A 21,292-nucleotide genomic window follows, 5' to 3' on the forward strand; every position below is an offset into this window, starting at 1 on the left:
AAAGGGCGTCGCCATTTATGTTATGCAGGTTGGTGCATGTAAGAAGTTGTTGGCGGCCATAAAACACATGTAGCAAATGGCGAGCTATATCTTCCCCCCTCAATTGGCAAGGCATTCATTTCACCATGGAGACCACTAGCTTTCTAAGCTCCAAAAAGCGGTTGATGGCTTTCAAGGGAAGGGTTACAGAAAGAAGATTATAGAAGATTTTCAAAATCATCGAGCCAAAGGCATTGTAACTTGTAAGTGATGAAACTTATCTTGAGGAATGTCTTCCTAATATCAACTTATACATATTGTCTTAATACCAATGTCGACTACATGTTCATGGCGTGGTTGTTGGAGGCCAGGGAGGAGAAAGAAAGTGTGCAGAAACTGATGATGAAGATGGTCAAGGCTCATTGGAGCATCGACTTGCAACAGACCCTAAATATGGCAATGATGGTTATTGGACTCTCACTGAAGGGGGGCTTTTGGCAAAACCACACAATGCCCTACAATGCCCTACAATGGACTATGGATAACTTTCATCATTTGGGTGATAGGCTCACACACAGAGGTGAGGCATCATCAAGTAGCAAGTGGCATTTAGCTTTTGAAAAAGATTTTTGGTGTAGGAATGCATAAGGAGATAGACCAACCACTAGCCATTACTATGGGAGCAGCAAATGACAGGGATGCCGAGAGGGTCATGGTGTAGATTGTCTAGGTAGGGTTGATAGGTAGCAATTGATTTCGACATTAGTGGCTCTTTTGTCATGTGACACCTTTTTTGTATTTTTGTTATCATTTATGAAAGCATATTTTTGTACTTCAGGTGTGGCCCCTTTAGTGTCACATTTACATATCAGAAAATAATAATCACTTTGAGTTGTAAAATTACTTTACAATTACGAAATTAAAGAATCTTTTTTATATATCTAATCATTGTAGTTTTATAGGTTATATTAAAAATTTAAAGTTTATCCCTAAAATTTTTAATTTGAACTTTAGTAAATAATAAAGATAAAACATATAAAGATTAAATAACTAATTTTTAATTTAATTAACATTAAACATTAATTTAAATTATTATTATTTAACCCTAATTTTAAATATCTAATTTTAAAGTTTAAAAGTAAAAAATAAAAAGAATCTTCAAGGTAGGGGTTGGGGTGAAGCTGAGCGGATAGTTACATAGTTGATAAAAGAAGCCAACTAAATGTTGTTCAACTTTGTTTGCAAGTTTTGCCACTAATCCACCGGGAATTTGCAACTTCTACAGCCAAAAACAGATTTGCATGTTTCTTTTGGAACTTCATCCATCATTTGCACTTAGAGATCTCTCGACTCACACTCATGAAATCTTGGTGATGAAGATGGATATGATTTTAAAACAATCAAATGTGGCTTTTGAAAGATTTTTTAGGTTTTTTTGTTCGCAAAGTTTTTATTTCATTTTTAGGGTTTTTTCAAAAAAAATGTAGTTGAAATATCTCCCATCTCAGAAGACATCTCTAGTACAAGAAATCCACCCCAAAATCAAAGACACGTCCTAGGGCATGGAGATGCATCTCCCTGAAACATTGTTTCAGAATTATGTACTTAGATAATAATTCTCTAGACTACATATTCTCTACTAGAAAACTCCCTTCAACGTCTCATATTTAACATGTTTCTTTTTCAGTCACATTGCAATCCTCTAAATGGAAGATGTTTTTGAAGGTGGTAGATTGTGAGTGGCAAGTGAAGGATGCAAATTTCATTGCCAATATCCTCATAGAATCCATTGAAATAGTGGGCCCCAAAAATGTTGTCCAAGTCATAATGGACGCCGTTAAAAAATTGTAGGGTAGTTGGCTCTATATTGGTGGGTACGTATTGTTGAATTTTAATATCTCAGATTAACAGTAAAACAGAAAACAGAATTAAGGTGTTGATTTTGTTAAATCAGATTATTAGATTTGATGACTTAAACCAAGAAATCAATAAAGTAAATGCACAAGAAGACTCAACACGAATTACCCTGGGAAAACCTCCACATCTGGAGGAAAAACCCAGCAAGAATGATCATCCGATCTGATTATGTATTGTATCCAAATTGTAACTGTACAAAACTTAGCTTTTAGAGCTTGATGATGATGTCTAGGTCTGTACACCAACTTGCCTAGATCAGCCAGCAATCTGAAGCATTTGATTCGTCAAGGATGAAGGGTATCGTGCTTGCAGCCCATTTGGATTCATGCCTTTCAACATCAATGAGTCTTTTATAGGTTCTCATTAGTCTGACATGTATTCGCACCAATCATCAATCTGGAAATGCATGTAAGTCTGATTGAATCAGCCTTGCTCAGATCTGCACCAGGTCTGTCCTCCTTTTAATTCGCAAGTAGCAGAGGGCTCAGACTAGTATTGCAGAGGTATTTTCGCCTTGTGGTTGGAGTGTGTATCAAATGACATTAGGTGCGCTGTATTTATAGGAGGTTGGTGCCTTATTGGGTCGGCCCAATAAGGCACCTTTTGGTGCCAATAACAAATTTGATTTTCCATTATAAAGTCAGCTTAGTAAAGAACCTTTTCCGTCATATAACTTAGCCTTGAAAAAGGCTAAGGTAAGGTGCGCTATCAAAGGAGAAAAGTGCCCAGCCCTATATTATTTTAGCTCATTATTTTTTTTCGAGCTAAGTTACAAAATAAACAACACGTATGGGCATAGTTTTTTGACACCATGTGTTGTCCACTTACTCAATGTGATATTGCAAAATATTGGCACATAGATCAAGTGGGTCAAAGAAATCTCCATAGAGGTTGAGGAGATTGAAATGTTTGTGACTAATCATCATATGTCACAAACAAACTTTAGAACCTCCAACTTGGAGTAGTTAAAGGTAATTTAAATTTCGGTGTAGTATTTCTTTTAGTTTTTTTATTGTTAAGATGTGGCATGACATCTAACCTTAAATATTTTAATTTTTTTAACACCATGTTACTAAGTTGGAAAAACTCAATTTGCATCACACATAATCATGTTAAGATGACTTGTGAAGGTGTGAGATGCATCAAGTGCTATGTTCATCAACAATGTTTGGGGTGTATGGAGACAATTAAATATAGAGAGAGACCAAAAAGTCAAGGCATTGATTCTAAAGATGAGCAGTGGACTCGTGGAATAGGTTGAGTTTTACTAGGCGTGTCATCAACATGATTAGGAATGTTGATACAAATCACCCATGTTTGGGCATGGACATCATTGTTGAGAAAATAAGGACCATAATATAAGGCAAGGAGCATAAGCCAACAAAAGCATTTTTCGAAAGAGTGCAAAGGATCATTATTGACCATTGGAACAAGATGACCACACCCCTACACCTCCTCGCATTTTCTTTGTTCCCAAAGTATCATATCAAAGATATACTTTACTTGCCAATTAGTCTGGCACCATATAGGGATGAAGAGGTGGTTGTTGGCAACAAGATTGCATTCAAAAGAATATTCCTATATGTAGAAATACAAAGTGTTGTCTTAAGTGAGTTTGGCCACTTCATATCTTCAAGGAATCATAATGTTTGCACTCTTCAAGACAAATATAAACAAGACTCTCATGAATGGCAGTACATACATGATCAAAGCTCTATTTACTTGAAACCTTTTACGATAAAAGTTCTCTCTCAAGTATGCAACTTTTTATATTTTAACTTTCTCGTTATTATTCGCTACTATATATTGTTTTTTTATAATTTATAATTTTATGTTTTGTAATTGTCAATGTTGTATGCAAATTCAACAAGTTGTGAGTTTTTCTTTAGCTAAGCCAAATTGAAGTACATACTCCATCCACTCAAATAAGCACAATTAATTGTGTGCGAAGCTAAGGATTTGGTCTTTGTGCACTCCAAATTGCAGCTCTTGTCACATAAGACACCTGATTACACTAAAGGGGTGACATAGAATTGGGAGTTGATTCTTGAGTGTGCCAACTTGGATGCTACAATTGCATATCTTACCAAAGTCTATAGACGAAGTAGCTTCTACAAATGGAATGGCTAGTGGGGGTGGTGGTACAACTAATTGTGGTTCAAATGAAATTGAACCGAATGTTGACTTTGATGCTTTTGATGAAGAGCGATATGAAAATAAATATACATTGTAATTTTCACTGTGTATTGACATTTGACAAATCACTAATTATGAATTTGAGTATTTTCGTTTTTTTCAAATAATGAGCAATTTAAATATTTTGTTTAATGGCAATTATGAGTATCACTGGTTTCAAATTTTATAATTTTATACATACATATAATTGAACCCATGCCCATGCCCATATCCATACCTGAGGGGGGGGAATGGCATACCAACCATAACCAGGACCGGCAACCCTAGTTTTATTCATTCAATAAGAAATCAGGGACTAGGCAAGTCAGCAGATCACAAAAGGTACAACAAGTCCCACAGCAGAAAAAAACCAAAATACCAATTTTAAAATTTTTGACATCATTAGAACAAGATTTTGGCAGTCTTGTTTCTCACTGCAGAACGATATTTTCACAGATTTATGATGGATTTTCTGTCACCATAATCAGTCAAGTGCAAAAGAATGCCTATTTTGAAGCAGTATGCATTAAATACATAATTTTTGACGGCAGTGGCTATCATAAAATAGTGCCTAAGATCAACAAGATTTTGCCATCATTTCAGGCAAGTTTTCACTTTTCAGATATATGACAACAGTCCAACTTTGAAACATATGTGAAAGCTGTGTAAGTTGTCTTTGGTTTCAAACTTTCAAGCATACATCTGCAAGATTGGGACATTCACAATAAGCAGATTTTTAGTGGCACTCTTCCAGTCTTGAAGACTTGAAGTTGCCTAGGTTCAAAAATTCTCAGCCATCACACCATTTGGTTCCTAAGATTTTAAATCATAATAAGTTTAAAGTTTTGATGATTATATTCAGACTGGTCAGAGATAATGATAACAGCATGCATAACTACAACACATTAGTGTGTTTGGTGAGCACAATCTTCATGTGTTTTAAGCTTTATTTAAGAATTTGGTGGAAAGGAGTAATTAAAGTGTGTTCAAATTCAGATAATCAAGATGAATTATCAAATTTTCAAAGTCTCTTCAAAGGATTTGCCATATTCAAGAAAGAAAAAGTTCCATTAGAACCATCATCTATAGCCGCCTTCCAAATTCATTATTTTTAGCCAGTGCTATAAATAGTTTGTGCTACTTTTAGCCATCATCGTTTGCAAAGGGAAGAGCATATTCTATGATTTGCTGATTTTCGATAGTGCTTTTTATTGCCCGCTGTATTTTTATTGTGTCTAATTTTAGCAGGATGAGCTTTTTGAGGAGTCTAATTATTGTTAGATCATCTATCTTTAAATATCTTGTCTTGCAAGAGATGTGAACTCTATGATAGTTTGTAATTATTTCAATTGACATCTTAACTAAAGATTGCTGGAGTTCAGATTTAAAATTAGTAGAGAGAAATTTTCAATCAGTTCCTAGAGTAGAAGTCAGTCTGTTTGTTTAATTTATTTTCATGCAATAGCTTTGTAAACCTTATAAGTAACTGTTATTTGCACTTAGATTTCAAAGGGTAATTCCCATGCCTTCTGCAAAAATTATTGTTCAATATTACTGTTGATACAAAATTTGTTATTCATTCACTAACATTTGGTATGCCTATTTGATTCTAAATTTCTATTGAAGTGTTATGTCTTCTGTGATATTGTGTTTTTCTAATTTAAATATCACTTAACAACTACTGAAACCTTTGTATTGATGTAGCTGTTAGTTATTGTAGCTTTGAATACAACTGCCATGATTAGCTTATAACTCATCCTGTATGTGTTTAAAACCTATTCAATCATTATGTGTACTTGCATTGTTCAGTCTCTGATTTTAGCTAAACAATGGAAGCGTGTAGTTTTAGAATTTTTTCTTAGCCAAGAAGTTAAAATTCTTTTGCCCTAGGTGAATCCTAAAAGACAATTTAAGAGCATCTCAACCTTTTACCCTAAGTGAATCCTAAAAGACAATTTAATTTTATTTAGCATGAACATGGTCAACCATAGAAAACATAGTATAGATTGAAAATAGCATGTATTGCTCAAATTATTGTAGCTTTTGTTTGTACAAAGCTTCTCCATATAATTTGGACGTATCATTGTACATGCTATTCCATTTTGTGTCACATCGAAAGACGTAGTTTAAAACACTAACACAGATGAAAGATTGAGTGAGCGCAGAGAGTAGGAAGTGTTAAAAGCAAACAAGCTGGCATGCAAACACAAGCAAGTTTGAAAGACACTCACTAGGGAATTCGACCACGAATTTTCCTCTACTTAAGTTATAGTGCTACTAAATGATGTGTGTTCATGGCAGGACCATGAACTTACAAGTCCACTTGAAGAGATGCATGCACGCTATTAGATTAGAAGGATCAATGATCAACAGAATTTTAACTGACAAGAACCGCAAGTTCCTTCTAAATTGAACCTACTTCCTCCATTCTCTCTTATCCCACCAAAGCACAGGTTGAAATCACTCCTAAGGTTTCTCCCCTCCTATCACTTATGTTCTTGTTTAATAAGTGATGAACACCCATCAGTCTACTTTAAATCTGAAAATTTTCCATGGTGTAGCGTAGATTGTCACCTAGAAACTTGATCCACCATGGTGCTTTCCTACATCATGAACTGAAATTCTAAGTGTATACAGGTATGCGTGGATGTATTTAATTAACTTCTACTAGCTTTAGAAGGGCGACACCAAAAAATTTGGCTTGCCATAATCCCTTGGTGTTATGAGGGAAAATAACATAAATTGCCCATATATATGTGAATTGGCCTAAAAAGTGATTTTTGTATTCTACTTCTAAAGAGTATCTCAAGTGGCATTGCTTATGTGCCATGCACTCATGGAGATAAAAAGGGAGACAAATCATAGAAAGTTACTCATGGAGTGAAAGATAAAGGAGATTTGGAATTCCAGTTAACCACAGTTACCCCCACGGTAATCACCGTTGATATCATTTTCAATATAAAGAAGTTTCTGCATAGGCACAAATCATAATCAGCATTTTGTCAAAGATACTCTTTTTATCTCCAGTGTTTTCTTGTGATTTATATTTCATTTTGTGTCCATTTCTCATCTTTCTCATTTCTTCTCGGATTGTCGCATAACAAACCAACACATATCTGAAGCGTTGTCATCTAGTTCAGTAGCATAGGGTTGTATTCTGCCTGGATAAACATTAGTCACTTATTCTCTGCTAAAATTTGAGACCATGGCAAGTCATTTACCAAAACCTGAAGTTAAAATTCATCACAACAAAGTGGTACTCTAAGTCACATATGTTTTAATTTTTTAAATACTATTTTGTATCATAATTGTTAAGTTTACTTTCATAGATGTAAAGGAGGCTTTCTTATTACCTTGTACAAAAAATTGTCCTAAACTACTGTCTGGAAGAGCTGTCTGATGTGACACACTCTCACATAGTTGCTGAAAAACATCATAGGATTCATCTCACTTAAATCCACAATAGATTCAAAGAGTTCTTCAGTATGTGATCAAGCCATTTCACCATGAGGGGGAGCTTTTTGATGCCTTTCTTAAGAGTTCTTCAGTATACGGTCAAGCCATTGCACCATAGGGGGAAGCTTTTCAATGCCTTTCTTCCTAAGTTAGATGACTCTACTCTTACTCCAAAGTCTACACCAAGTTTTCAGTTTGGCCAACTATTTTGGCATCATCTGGCACTGGAACTCTTCATGTGGTCCTGTGGATACTTCAGCAACTTACTTAAGGCAAAAACCCTCAAAAATAAAATTTGTGCTTTCATTTTTGCTATTAAGACATGTTTAAGTAAAAAGTATGGTGAAAGACTAGCAGGGAACAGCCTTCCAATTCATGAGAGCTCTTAGCTTTTCCATAATTCCTATAATTTTTCAATTGTATGAAAGGACTCTTAGAATAGCAATTTTATTTTCTTCAAAACTTTAGTGGTGTAAAGCCAATGTCAAGAGGGGATAAATTCCATGAACCTCTTTTAGTCTACATTAAATGGTAGAATTCAATACTCGTCCATCAATGTGCACTTCCATCCAAGAGTAATAGGTTTACAAGAAAATGAGTAAAATGTTACCAAAGAATTGGGACTGTCAATTCTGTTTACATTCCATTTAATATTGAAATGGTTTTCAAAATGAAATCTGAATTATTTCATAAATAAAAAAGGGCTAAAATTAGACTTGAACTATAATGTTCTGCAGACAGAGAAGCCATGAATTCTTACCATTTAGGGTTTATAAATTCATAGTAATCATTCAATGAATATAGAAACAGATATAAATTTGAGTGAAGAGCCACACATGGGATGAATAACATGACAATATCATGTAGTGAATCATACACAAGTAAAACCAAAAGAGAAAAATGTGATGTTTATTGGATATTGGTTGATATGTTGTCATTCATGTCAACATATGTGACATATGTGAAGATTGTTGATGAAGAGATTGTTGGAAAGTTTTTTGTGTATTCCAGTGTTGCAGTTTGATTGGATGAGTTGGTTTAGCCTATGTATTGCAAATGAGTTGATGCGGTTTAAAGGGTTTCTGGTATATTGTTTGTAAATGGTTCATTCTCATTTGCAGAGGTCCACATGATGATTTGATCGAGTTATGAGATCCGGTATTGAGGATATTATGCAATTGTTCGTGTTATCCGGTATTCTGGTTTGTGCTCCGGAATTGTTGTATCTTTGGTTGCAGATGTGTGGAATGTGTTTTGGACATTGATGTGTATCTTCAGTTAGCTTGGTTCATGATTTGGATATCCACAAGCAAATCTTTCAGGTTGAGATTCAATTATGTTGATGTTCTTGAGCTCCGGTAGAGAGATGATGCTGATTCTGATGATTTGAGTTGTTGCGGTTGTTGTGATGCAATTCACGTTACTTGTGAATGTCTTTTGATCGTGTTCTATGCATATTGATGGTCCGCATTGATTATTGTACGCGTTATTGAAGATTTTCCTTGTCCGGTGATGTTCTTCGTGTTATACGATATTCTTGGTGGTTATAGCCTGTTGCGGATGATTGAGGCGTGATTGTTGGAGGTGTTGCGTGTTTGCGGATTTAATTTGGGTCCAGACTATGTCTTAGCCGACATTGTTTTGGTCCACATGTATTGTTTTAGCATGTGGGGATATTATTTTGTAAATTGTATTGAGGGTTTAGCCGACCTTGAAATATAGGTTGAAGGGTTTGTATAAATATATCTAATAATCATGTAAGATGTATGTCTACGAGTGTCTGCATTGTATATGCAAGTGGATGATCGAGTTGAACGTGCGAACAAGTGATTTGATCTTTCGGAAGTGTGAAAAAGAGAAGTGTTGCAGAGCAAACTGTGCTTAACCGGAACTGTACTCAAGCATATGATGCTATTTTCACAGTTCATATGATCCGGATTGTAGTCTGAATGCTTTTGTAAGTCAATGAGACTTCCTATAAGGTAGTGAGCCTTCCCTTAAGGTTGTAGCCTTACTGGGTTTCTTATTTTGAGCAGTGAGTTCTAGGCAGTGTGCCTGAATGCATGTGCATTCCCATTGTAATATTTACATTTACTCCTAACAGGGTATTATCTCATTGTGGGTAGGTTCCCACCGTGATTTTTCCCTTGACCAGGTTTTCCACATCAAAAATTTTGGTGTTATGTGTGTTATTGATGTGGTGTTGTTTCATGCTTTAAATGTTAATCATCAGATCTGTTTTGTGGTTTAAGTTGTTGAGGTTTTGGTGCAAATTGATTCAACCCCCTCCCCCCCTCTCAGTTTGTTGCATTGTTGCCAACAATGTGAGCATCAAAGACAATGGCTTTTGTCTGACTGGCATACATTCATAAAAATGGGTTTAAAGTTTTCATGAAATCACAAGGAACTTCATGTCATCCAATGAATCAGCATTCAATAAAGAGATATCAAACACTGACTCATCCAAAGTTGGCTACAAAGCACTTGACAGCATAAGAAAGCAATGAAAGTCACTCTTGTAGACCTCAATTCTTTAACCTGTACAGATAGGCCACGTGAATGACCTGACACAAGCTTCCAAATTTGAATCTTTTATACTCGAAGGTAGCTAGGATCCCTTGGAACATGAAAAACGGATAACTGGAACAAACTCCACAAGCATGACTTTGATGTGCCAAATTCACATTATGTTACTTTGAATGCATCATCAAATCTCCCATGCATTTAATGATAAAATAGTAGTTGTCAGGAACTATACAGAAATTAAAAATTGAATTCAACAAAAGAACTCAAAGCTTATTTCTATTTAGGCTCTCAAAGACAGTCTAAGTTTAGACAAGAACGGAACCATCAAATTATTTACCTCATTCACTGGAGCTTCATTATCTCGAATCACTACATCATGACTGTCTATTTCTGGACCAAACTCATTCTTTAGCAAATCTCCTGAGTTCCCTACAACTGCACACGTCTTAAACTGACGTGGATGAAATGGTGCAGTAGATGGTAAAACCATGCTCAGGTAATCCTCACAAAGAGTTCGATTGTAGCATTTATCCATGCCTCTGTGACAGCAATCATGTAAGCATTGAATTTTCAACTCTTCATCCAAACACTCCAAAGGCATATTCAATGAAAAGTTAATAATGTAATCTATCTTTAGGACATAGGTGACTAATGCACAGTGATGGAAATAATAACTTACAATTGGGCAATCCGCTTTGCTGCATAATCCATCCATCCATCAGGTCGAGCATCCAGATACTCCCTTGTCAATATTGTAGTCATGTTGCGATACTGCCATGAGCCTGGTACAAGTTAATCTCCTCTTTCACTGACAATGTAACCAAATGATTATTATGTATGCTCAGAAACACTTACTTGTTCCCAGAGCAATATGGTCTCACAAATATCAAATGGGTACTCCAATGGTTCATAAAATTTAAACTGTTCATTATACTGCAGCAAAGATTCAAACAAATATTAAGGACATTTCAAGCTCTGTCATTGCAGTAGAAGGTACTAAATTTTTGGTAAGTAGAGGAATGAAAAAGAAAAGAAAAAAAAGAAAAAAGAGGAACTTGCACTTACCCAGGTACTATTTGTCCCTTTAGGGTATGCAAGGACAAGCTTGCAGTGATCTACTATATGCGCCATAAGCCCAAGACCATTTCTTTGCTACACACAACTTTATTATTAATATTCAATTATAAATAACAAACAAGAAATGTCAAAGAAAACTATGCAGCAAAAGAGTCTTCACATGAAATTGTTTCCAACTTTTTTCCTCTTTGCTTAAATTTCTCAGAAGCAAAACAGATCCAAATGGTCTAAATTCCAAAATCACTCAATTATCTGAAATTGGCTTATCCTAGCACAATCCCTCTTTTCCAAATTTTTTACTTTAATTAATTAGAGTATTTCCATGACTTCTAAATTCCTAACATTTTGTGTGAATGAAAAGAAATTATGGATAATGTTGAAAAGAAATACAAACAAAAATAACTTTGTATGTAGGAAAACACTGCAAAGTACAATGACCAGAAATAGATGAAACTGTAAATACACATGAAAGAGAATAAATAAATAACTTGGAAGAACTCTTTATGTGTAGAAAACTCTATTAAAAAAAATATGGAAATGTTTTTGCTACTCCTGTAATGCATTATGACAGGATCACGAAGATATTTGTTCACTTTGATTCAATTACATGCAATTACTCATTTACACTTGAATGCTATAATGGTCTCCTATGTTTCTGACCACCCTCCTCTTGCCTTTTAAAATGGCCTATAAGAATGATTCGATGATGATTATTATTCAGTTTCATGTTCCATAAATGGAAGGGTTAACCATTTTTTGTTTTCATCTACTTTTATTGCTGTGGTGTTGATGGGGCACACTAAACGTACTTTCAGATACTTCCTATTTCTAGGCCCAAGAACAGTCCTTACCTAAACTGATACCAAGTCATGATCTAGTCAGTTTTAGACCTTTGCCCCATTTTCACACTATTTTCAGTGGAATTACCACCTGGATCAACTTTGCTCCCTTAGTCACCATTGGACTCCCCATTTTCCTCTTGTTTTCCTACAATAATCCATGGAGTATTAAAGTAAAAAATTTGAGAAAAGAAACAGCTACTCTGAAATGTTATATTTCAGAGAAAAAAGAAATTATATTACTGTAAATGAATAGGCAAAGTTGATCAATGAGACCAAAAATTAGCTACAGTATCACACGGGGGCCCTAAAACCATCCTCTACTAAAAAAGGAGACAATCAGATAACATAGTTTGAAAATGGGGTTGTTTAAAATAAAGTTGTCAATGAAGACACAAAAAAAAGTGCCCAAACAATTTTTTAAAGGTAGAAAGGACCGGAAAATAATATATTGTTCCAGGGATCCTTAGTGTTAGCAAAATAAAGAATAATATAAACTTTTCGTTTATTACTAAGTATCAGTTTGGGAGTATCTCAATTAAAAAGATATTCATTAAGAATGCAATGCTCCTTTAGTAATAGAAACCAATAGTCACAAAAATGGTTATTGAAAATAGATCAAAAGGATTTAAGTTTCTTTATGTGCTGGAACCTGGAAGGTTTCTGGGTTTTAATATCACAACCTGAATCACTCACAATTTTTTTCATGTGTATATTCTTTAACTGATGAAAAATGTAATGTCCCTAGAATAATTTATTTTCAAAAACTTTCCTTTACTGAAATTTTGCAAACTGAAATAGTATAATTATAGACAGCTACAGCTACTTATGATAACCTTGAACAACAGCAATCAAAATGGAACGAACAATATAGTAAACTCAACTTATTTTATTCGCCCACAGCACTGGAATGTTTACAAATATAAATATACTAATCTCAACTTATTTTATTCGCCCACAGCACTGGAATGTTTACAAATATAAATATACTAATCTGGAAATGCAAAACTCGGAATTACATAGTCTAGATACCAACAAACTGAAAACCATACAGTAGATCTATAATATTAGATTGATGACTTGATAATGAATGCTGGTAAACTGTGAGCAGACTTTATGGTATCTCCAGACCCTTTCACTGTCCCACAGATGATCAATGGATCAGCCTTGAGCTAAACTATATGATGTTGGCCGGACCTATAACCCTAGAATGATACAATCTGCCTCTGATCAGCTCCTATTCATCCATAAAACCCTCCATAAACGGAGGTAGGGTTGCTGTGATCCCTTCTTCTACGAATTGTTACTCATAATGTGGTATGTTAAGGTTGCAATTCTGCCACTAGCTGGTTCAGCCCATCAAAAGATAACTCAGAAAACAGCAACAAGAATAACTCTGGGGTTTTAGTAACAAAGGCTCCCAAATCTGCATTCCAAAGTAATCTCTGAATATGCTGGTCTCTCTGCCAATAATGTTCAGATTTGTACGGCCGCCCTTAGAAATATCCAGTGTTCCACGGCCGTTGGGGACGGGGGGACGCGGGGACGAGGGGGACAAAGGGCCTAAGTTTGGGGACGTAGGGGGGACGGCAGCGGGGGGGTGGCAGGGTGGTGGTGCTGATATAATTATACATATACTTATAGTACTTGAAAAACTATTTGTGAAAAGAAGTATAACAGTATAAGAATTACATTTCAAATGAACTATAGAAATTAGTAAAATTACAAAATAGCAAAATTTGAAATATTAAATCTAAAAACAAAAGTTTCTTGAATGCTAATTGCTAAATAAAATTTGACAAATGAAATTATCAAATTGGAGATTTCTATTATTAAAATATCATATTAATATCTAATATCACAAAGTCTATAATGATGATTACATGATACATTATTACAATGAGTAGCAAATAGCAATAGCATGACAAAAGACAAAATGGCAAAATGCTCAAATCGCTCAAAATTAAAAAAAAAAAAAGGATTTCAATTGCTTTTTGAGTCTGACGTGTTCGAACGGGATTCTCCTGCAAGTCTCCTTGCCCCTCAAGAGACGTTTGGGAGTCTCCCAAGGAGTCTTGGAGACGTAGGATGGAAGATTCCTGCAAGTCTCCTCGCCCCTCAAGAGACGCCTGGGAGTCTCCCAAGGAGACGTCGAGACGTCCCCCAAGGAAACTTGGAGACGCGGAGACGTTTCCCCATCTCAAGCAGAGCTCCGGTGGCGGTGGCAGGACGGCAGGAGACGTCGTGTCCCCGTCTCCCCGTCCCGGAAACATCCCCATCTCCGACACGCAGCCCAAAAGGTGGGGGAAACACGTCCCCGTGGAACATTGGAAATATCCTTAAAATGGTGCAAACTTGCCACAAATGCAGGCACTACTGTAAATCAGCAACATAGAATTGAAATAAAGTCCAACAATGCAGAAATAATGATTCCTTGAAGATGATAAATTATTTGCTTGCAAATCAAATAGCCAAATTGCTGAAGATTTGAATTAATTTTCCCAAATTTGCTTCAATGAAACCCCATGTGAAGATGCTCTAGGTGTATAAGAGGGTTTCCATCCTCAAACCCAAAAAATGAGAACCAAAAGGGTTTTTGTCATCCTAGATCACCGAAAACAGCCAGCAGTTTTCATCCTCAGATGCCAAAACTCAAAAACAAAGCTCACAATGAAATACCAATGAAATCTTTTTGTTAAATGAGGCAGGCTAAGATCTCCTCAATAAAGTTAATTCGAGGAAGGGGATATGACACAGATCTACTTGGCCCCAAGGAAGTCATCAAAAAATAAAAAAATAATAATCTAAGGAATCAGATATAAATTGTTCTTGCTTTGTTTGGTACCCTCCTCAGATCTACTCTTCACCCCCATTGAAACCACTACAGAAGAAATTATGCTTTGATGGACTTGGGCATAAACAATTGTTTACTATTAATCTTGACAAATTTCAAACTATTACCATAAGATGGTGAGTATAGATATACATCTATTGGTTAGAAGGATGGTATGTTTCATCCATCCATCAAAAAGTGGCTGTACAATGCCAGCACAAATGAGAAGTAAATTAAACTTCAATATTTCAGCATAGGGAGATTAAAATCATCCTCATTTCGCTATGATCACATAATTTTTTGGGCAAAGAATTGCATACTTCTCAAACTCAATGTCACTGGTATGGCTTCAAACTGTCATATTTTAGCTGAGCAAGTAGAATGGTACTGGCTAGAGAAAGATCTGGCAATTCAGAAACTTAAAAATTGGGAGAGACCAACCACATCTGATTGAAAACAAAAGCAACTCATTAGCCTCAGTCCTCAAGACTTTCTGGTCAACATCCAATTTCATCAATTCAGCTCAAAGCAGAGTATTTGGGCCCTCTGTAAACTTGTAATGCAATAACAGTCAATCCATTTCACTTATGCAGCATGAGATTACAAAAGAAATTGAATATTTCTGCATTCCTTACTGCGCAATTCAGGTACTGACAGAAAATCTTCTGCAACTCCTCATATGAGAAGTGTTCCCTTTTAATTGCACGCATTATGAAAAAAATGAAGGGATTTGACAATAAAGGCATTCAAAGGCCAACTTTAGTTCCTTTGCAGCAACCACCCATTGGTTGCAAAAAGCATTAATTTTGTTTCAACTTTGTAATTTCTTTGGATGCTTGTTGTGATGTCACTTTTTCCATCTGTATGATTGATTTTTATTGGCAATGCAAGGGTTATAAACTTATATGTATGCATCCTTCACCCATACAAAGGCATTAAATTTAACTGAAAACACAAAACATTGATTTATCAAGTACAAAATTCAACTATGCAAGATGCCAAAACATTCTTTAAACAGACCAGAATAGCTACAAAAGCTTCATCTAACATATTTTTGTCATACTTATGACAAGAGGCTTTAAAATCACTTGTCACCAACTGGAATTTGCATAACAATAACCACCACATTGATTGTGGAGCATGTCACATCCATTGAGTTCAATCCGCAGAGTTCAATGCCCAAATAAATTTCCTAATCACCTATTCACTCCTTTTTAAGTATCTGTTTTTCACTTCTCAGTATGCACTATCAACTATGTTTCTAAAAATCATACTTAAATAACCAACTCAATTTTGCTTAGTGGGAAATTTGCAACCTTATTTATGTTTATTGCAAACATTACCTTCTATTTCACCAACTTAGTGATGTTTATTGGAAAATTATATTCTAGTTTTCTGCCTTAGTTATGATTATTGGGAAAATTACATTATAATTCATCACCTTCATTATGCTTATTGGGCAACTTCAATCCTAATTTGCCACCTCAATTATAAAATTTAGGTTCTGATTAGAAACTATAACTCCATGGGAAATTTAGACACTAAACCCTTACCATAAGTATAGATCAATTAAAAAACTAGTGGCTTCACCATGTTAATTATATTTTGGTGGGAAATTTGGTTTCGGTCACCTAAGTTTACTTTCAAAATCATATATCAAAAAAAATAGCCATCGAATATATGCCTTAAAGTTCACTTCAAAAAAATTCACAAGGTGGATTATGCCTCTATATAGAGGATTCATAAGGATTTCTGTATAAGTTTCCTAAGGCCTCTTGTTAAAGAATACAGTGTTCTTCATTTAGCACCACTTGGAACTTGTGACATCACCTTTTATATTTTTGTGGGAAATTTAGTTTAGATCGCCTGAGTTTACTTTCAAAATCATATATCAAAAAGAAAGGCCATCAACTATATGCCTTGAAGTCCACTTCAAAAAAATTCACAATGAGGATTATGCCTCTATATAGAGGATTTATTAGAATTTCTATATAAGTTTCCTAAGGCCTATTGTTAAAGTATACTGTGTTCTTCATTTAGCACCACTTGGATCTTGTGACATCAACTCTAGCTACGGATTGGCTCCATTTTCACCAAGCTTTGATTGATTGTAAATAAGGTGATATTTTTTAACAACAATGGGAAATCAATTACAATCTAACAAATTGACAGACCTGTCAGTCTAAGAATAATTTCAGCCTTGCAAGCCAGAAAAACCTTACTAAAGGGATGTCAACTCTCCACCATTTGTGTGGCGCAATTTAAGTTGAACCTGGAGTTCAAGATCACTCTCCTCTAGATTTTTTCAAAAGAATTATGAGGACTATTCCCAATTTCGAGAATTTCACTTCTCTAATAACATCATACCTGGATCAAAGGCTACATCCAAGGCTCCTCATTGCATGAATACCATTATATTTGAAGAATTGAAAAATTGCAATTTCAGGAACACAGGGAGAAGGGTCTTGTTCAATCTTCTTCCCAGGATCAATGGGAGGCACAGCCATCTTCTCTAAAATAGATCTCAAGGAAGGGTATGACCAATTGAGGATCAAAGAGAAAGATGTACTAAATAAGGAATTAGTATGGGCATTACAAGTTTATAGTGGTGTCCTTTGGTTTGACCAATCCTGCAACCATAATGAACCTTATGAACATGGCATGCTCAAGGATTTCTTGGACAGATTTGACTTAGTATTTGTAGATGGCATTATGATATGCTCTCAAAATGAACAAAAGCATAATTATAATTAATGATTAGTTCTGCAGTGATTAAGGGAACATTAGCTTTATGAAAAGCTATCTAAATGCTCTTTCTTTCTTCCAAAAAGAGGTTCATAACCTTCGCCCACTGCATTTCTAAGCAATGTTTGTGAATTAATCCTACCAAAAGCAAAGCTGTGGTTAAGTGGCCAGTAACAATAAATGTGGCAGAGGTTAAAGGTTTTATGGCACTAGAAAGGTATCACCGCAGATTTTTGAAGAATTTCCCCAAAATTAATAATCCTATCACTTCCCTACAGCCAAAAAGGCAAGAAGTATGTGTAGACATCCAAGAGTGAAGCAAGATTCTGAAAGCTCAAGTAAGTGTTTGCTTTTGCATCAATTCTCCAAGTTCTCAACCTTAGTGGACAATTTATAGCTTGGATTGATGCATCTTTGGATGGATTGAGTAGTTTTCTAACTTAAAATGGTCATGTTGTGGCCAATAAATCTCAAAAATTGAAGCACTATGAGAAGATTTGTGCAGCCATGATCCAGAATCTGTAGCAGCAATTCATGCATTCCAAATGTGAAGGCGCTTTCTTTTGGTAAAGCCTTTAACCTCAAGACTGATCATAGAGTCTACAGCACCTATATCTTTGAACAACCTAACCAAAATGCTCAGCAGTGCAAATGTTTGCACTTTTTGAGTAATTGCAACAAGGATCTTGAGTAAGTTTAAGGGAAAGAAAATGTCATGGCCAATGCACATAGTAGTCATAAATATATTGCGACCATTTCTTGAATAAGATCTATCCAGTGAGAAATGACTCCAGAACAACAAAAGGGTGTGAACTTCAGTTAAGGTTTGTACAGCCCTTGACCATACAAAGGCCTAAAAAAGAGCCATCTTAAGATAATACCTATCTCAAACAGTAATATTTTTTGCAGGGGATATATCAAATTGTGGCACATTTTGTGGCCAAATGTTTAGAACATTAGCAAGTCAAGGCAGAGCATTGTCATCTTGGATGTCAGTTACAACCTCATGATATCACCGAGCATAAATGGGTGTTGGTTCAACAACTTTTACCTTAGGGTTGCCTAAATAACATAATAGGAATGATGCTATCTCAGTCATAGTATGTTGCTTGACCAAGGCAACTCATTTTATTGTCTAAAAAGCTTGCTAATTATGCTCTCAATCTCCCCAAGAGATTTTTCAAAGAGGTTGTTAGTCTTCATGGAGGACCAAAATCAATCATTTCAGACTAGGACAAATTGTTTACTTCTATGTTTTGAACCCAATTGAACTCCAGTTCATCTTACCATCTCAAGGCTAAAGGTCAAACAAAAAGGGTCAACCAAGTTTTGGAAGATTAGCTAGAGATGTTTATTATTGATCAACAATATACACGAGAAGATTACATCCATCTAATTCAATTTACTTATGACAACTACTAACACTCATCTCCTAAGATGGCTATATTTGAAGCCTTGTATGGTCATAAGTGCAAAACTTCCTTCATCTATGATGGTTTGAGAAACATAGGGTTGGTAGGACTGCAATTGTGTGTTCGAGTATGCTGAGCAAATGAAGAGTATTAATTAAAGTCTTAAGGGAACTTTTTTTCAACCAAAAAGCTATACAAATCATATGAGGCTACTTCAAGAGTTCCCATGTGACGACAACATTGTCAAAGACGGATCAATCATACACTTCATTTAGCACTCTATAAAGAATGCAACCTCTTATATGTCCATGCTTCAAGATTAATATCACAATTGGACTTACCCATTGTATTGCTTACATAGGGTAAATTATCCCTACCCATCTCATCAATCTCTTCCTTTGCCTCAATGCAAAAATTTTGATTCATTTTTCAAGGTTGCTTCTTTATGGGTTTTGCGTAGGTTTCAACTTATCCAACAACAAATGAACTCCTTTCATCTCACGATAGCATCAAGGAAAAAACTTCGGCATATCCTTCAACATTTCTACTATCTTAGCCATTTCATCACCTTAGTAATCTCTTAATGTGTAATATTCCCTCTAATTTTTTCGGTTTTTGAGCCCAGCAAATATTACAATGCACTCGTTAAAGTTAGGAAATATAATCCCAATACTACTGAAAGTAACCCTTCCACTTTCTGATCACCAAGAGCCCAATGTGGGAAGATGAGAGCATACGGTAATAAGGGGTTCGTTAGCTCACTAATCCGCTGGAAATTACAATGCAAGTACAATACCGGGCGGCAAGCCAGCCCCTTCCACTTTTCAGTGAGATGAAGAACAAGAACTTGGCGGTAAACCAGCCAAGGTAACAAGAGCATAACAGAACCAAATCACTCTACCACTTATGCAGTGGGAGGACTTTTACATAACACTATCACTCAACCACATATTTCGGCGGGAGGACAATATCACTCAACCACTTGCTCAGTGGGAGGACAAAGCTGAATTACAAAACATGAAGGCAGCTAAGCCATCCTCTTCCACTTGTTCAGTGGGAAATGCAACTTAGAATGATTGGTTAGTACTACTGAAGCAATCTTACAAAGATAGAGATGCAAGAGAAGATAGAATTAAGTACATATCTCAAGTATTCAATAACACATTCTCACCACAAAACACTACTTGCTGTTCTGAAATCAGAGACAATGAAACGCAGAACTAGCCACCCCAAAAACCACTAAAATGCTCATAACTCTCACAAAACTGAATGAAATCATGCCAAACCAAATGCAAATGAAGAGTATAACATAAGCAACTAGTTCAATACCTTGAAACTACGACTGGAGAGCAGCAAAGGTGATGCATGCAACCCAAGGCAATTCTGGAAAAGGCATTTTGGCTGAATATTTTGATTTGCAACTGTAAATTGGAGAGTTCTCCAAATGCCACACCAATGTAGGAGAATTATTGTCTCTCTGATACGCTTCCAACGAGCCTTCACCCAGAACAATGCACCCAACACGCAGATAACTATGAGCAAAATACACTTCCAGCCAACACACACCAGCAACACCTAAAAAAACGCAGCAGCACACAACTCTACACCAACACACCCAAAAATCACCAAATAGCTCACAACTTCGAACCACAGCTAGGAGTGATGTCTCACACTCAAAACTGGAAAGAAAGATCTAGGAGGTGTTCACCCTTGAATAAGTCTGGAGTCATTCCGACGGCATAACGATATATTTTCTCTGGATATCAAATGAGGAGCCAAACACCTGTTTATATAGCTTTTCAAGTCTGGAATTCAAATGAAATTGCCTCCAAATTCTCCTCATTCAAACTGCATTTAATTTCATGTGGTGGACCCAAAAATGGCACCCACTTCCCAAGTCAAAAATTGCGCCTAGGAGAGAGGACCACGATTTTGGCATAATAAAACTTTGAAGTATAAAAATAAAGTCTTCTTTTAATCATCAAATAATTCGCCCAGGCCTGACTTAGGAAAAATATCATATTTTGCACAATTCCCCATAACAACAATCAGTAATAAAATAATTAAATAATAACCTTAGGATAAGGAATAATATTTAATTAAATCGCTTATAGCTCTAGTACTTATTATCAACAAAATCCAGATGAGGCTGAGCAATGAGGATCACTGAACTGTGTTGGATCAGGACCAAATCCAGGACTGCCAAAAATAGAACACCCAAACTGACACTTGCTAAAAATAGTAAGCCATGAAATAATGCTTTGAAAATCGTGATCTTCGCAACCAGAGAAAGAGCTTGGCAAGCTTAGCAACTCTGCACCATCCCGACGGCC

General features: G+C 35.7%; 1 protein-coding gene across 2 annotated transcripts in view; it reads right to left on the reverse strand.

Moving 5' to 3' along the window:
- LOC131036814 (sialyltransferase-like protein 1) overlaps window positions 1-21,292 on the reverse strand; it is a 181,815-nt gene that overhangs the window by 89,003 nt on the left and 71,520 nt on the right. For both annotated transcript variants that reach the window (XM_057968800.2, XM_057968799.1), the window contains exons 3-6: window positions 11,119-11,205; window positions 10,909-10,986; window positions 10,733-10,824; window positions 10,391-10,592 (exon numbers count right to left, since the gene is read on the reverse strand). In XM_057968800.2, coding sequence (XP_057824783.1) covers window positions 10,391-10,592; window positions 10,733-10,824; window positions 10,909-10,986; window positions 11,119-11,205 — 459 coding nt within the window. The remainder of the gene's footprint in view (window positions 1-10,390; window positions 10,593-10,732; window positions 10,825-10,908; window positions 10,987-11,118; window positions 11,206-21,292) is intronic.

The sequence above is a fragment of the Cryptomeria japonica genome, chromosome 5 (assembly GCF_030272615.1).
Source record: "Cryptomeria japonica chromosome 5, Sugi_1.0, whole genome shotgun sequence".
Lineage (NCBI taxonomy): Eukaryota > Viridiplantae > Streptophyta > Pinopsida > Cupressales > Cupressaceae > Cryptomeria > Cryptomeria japonica.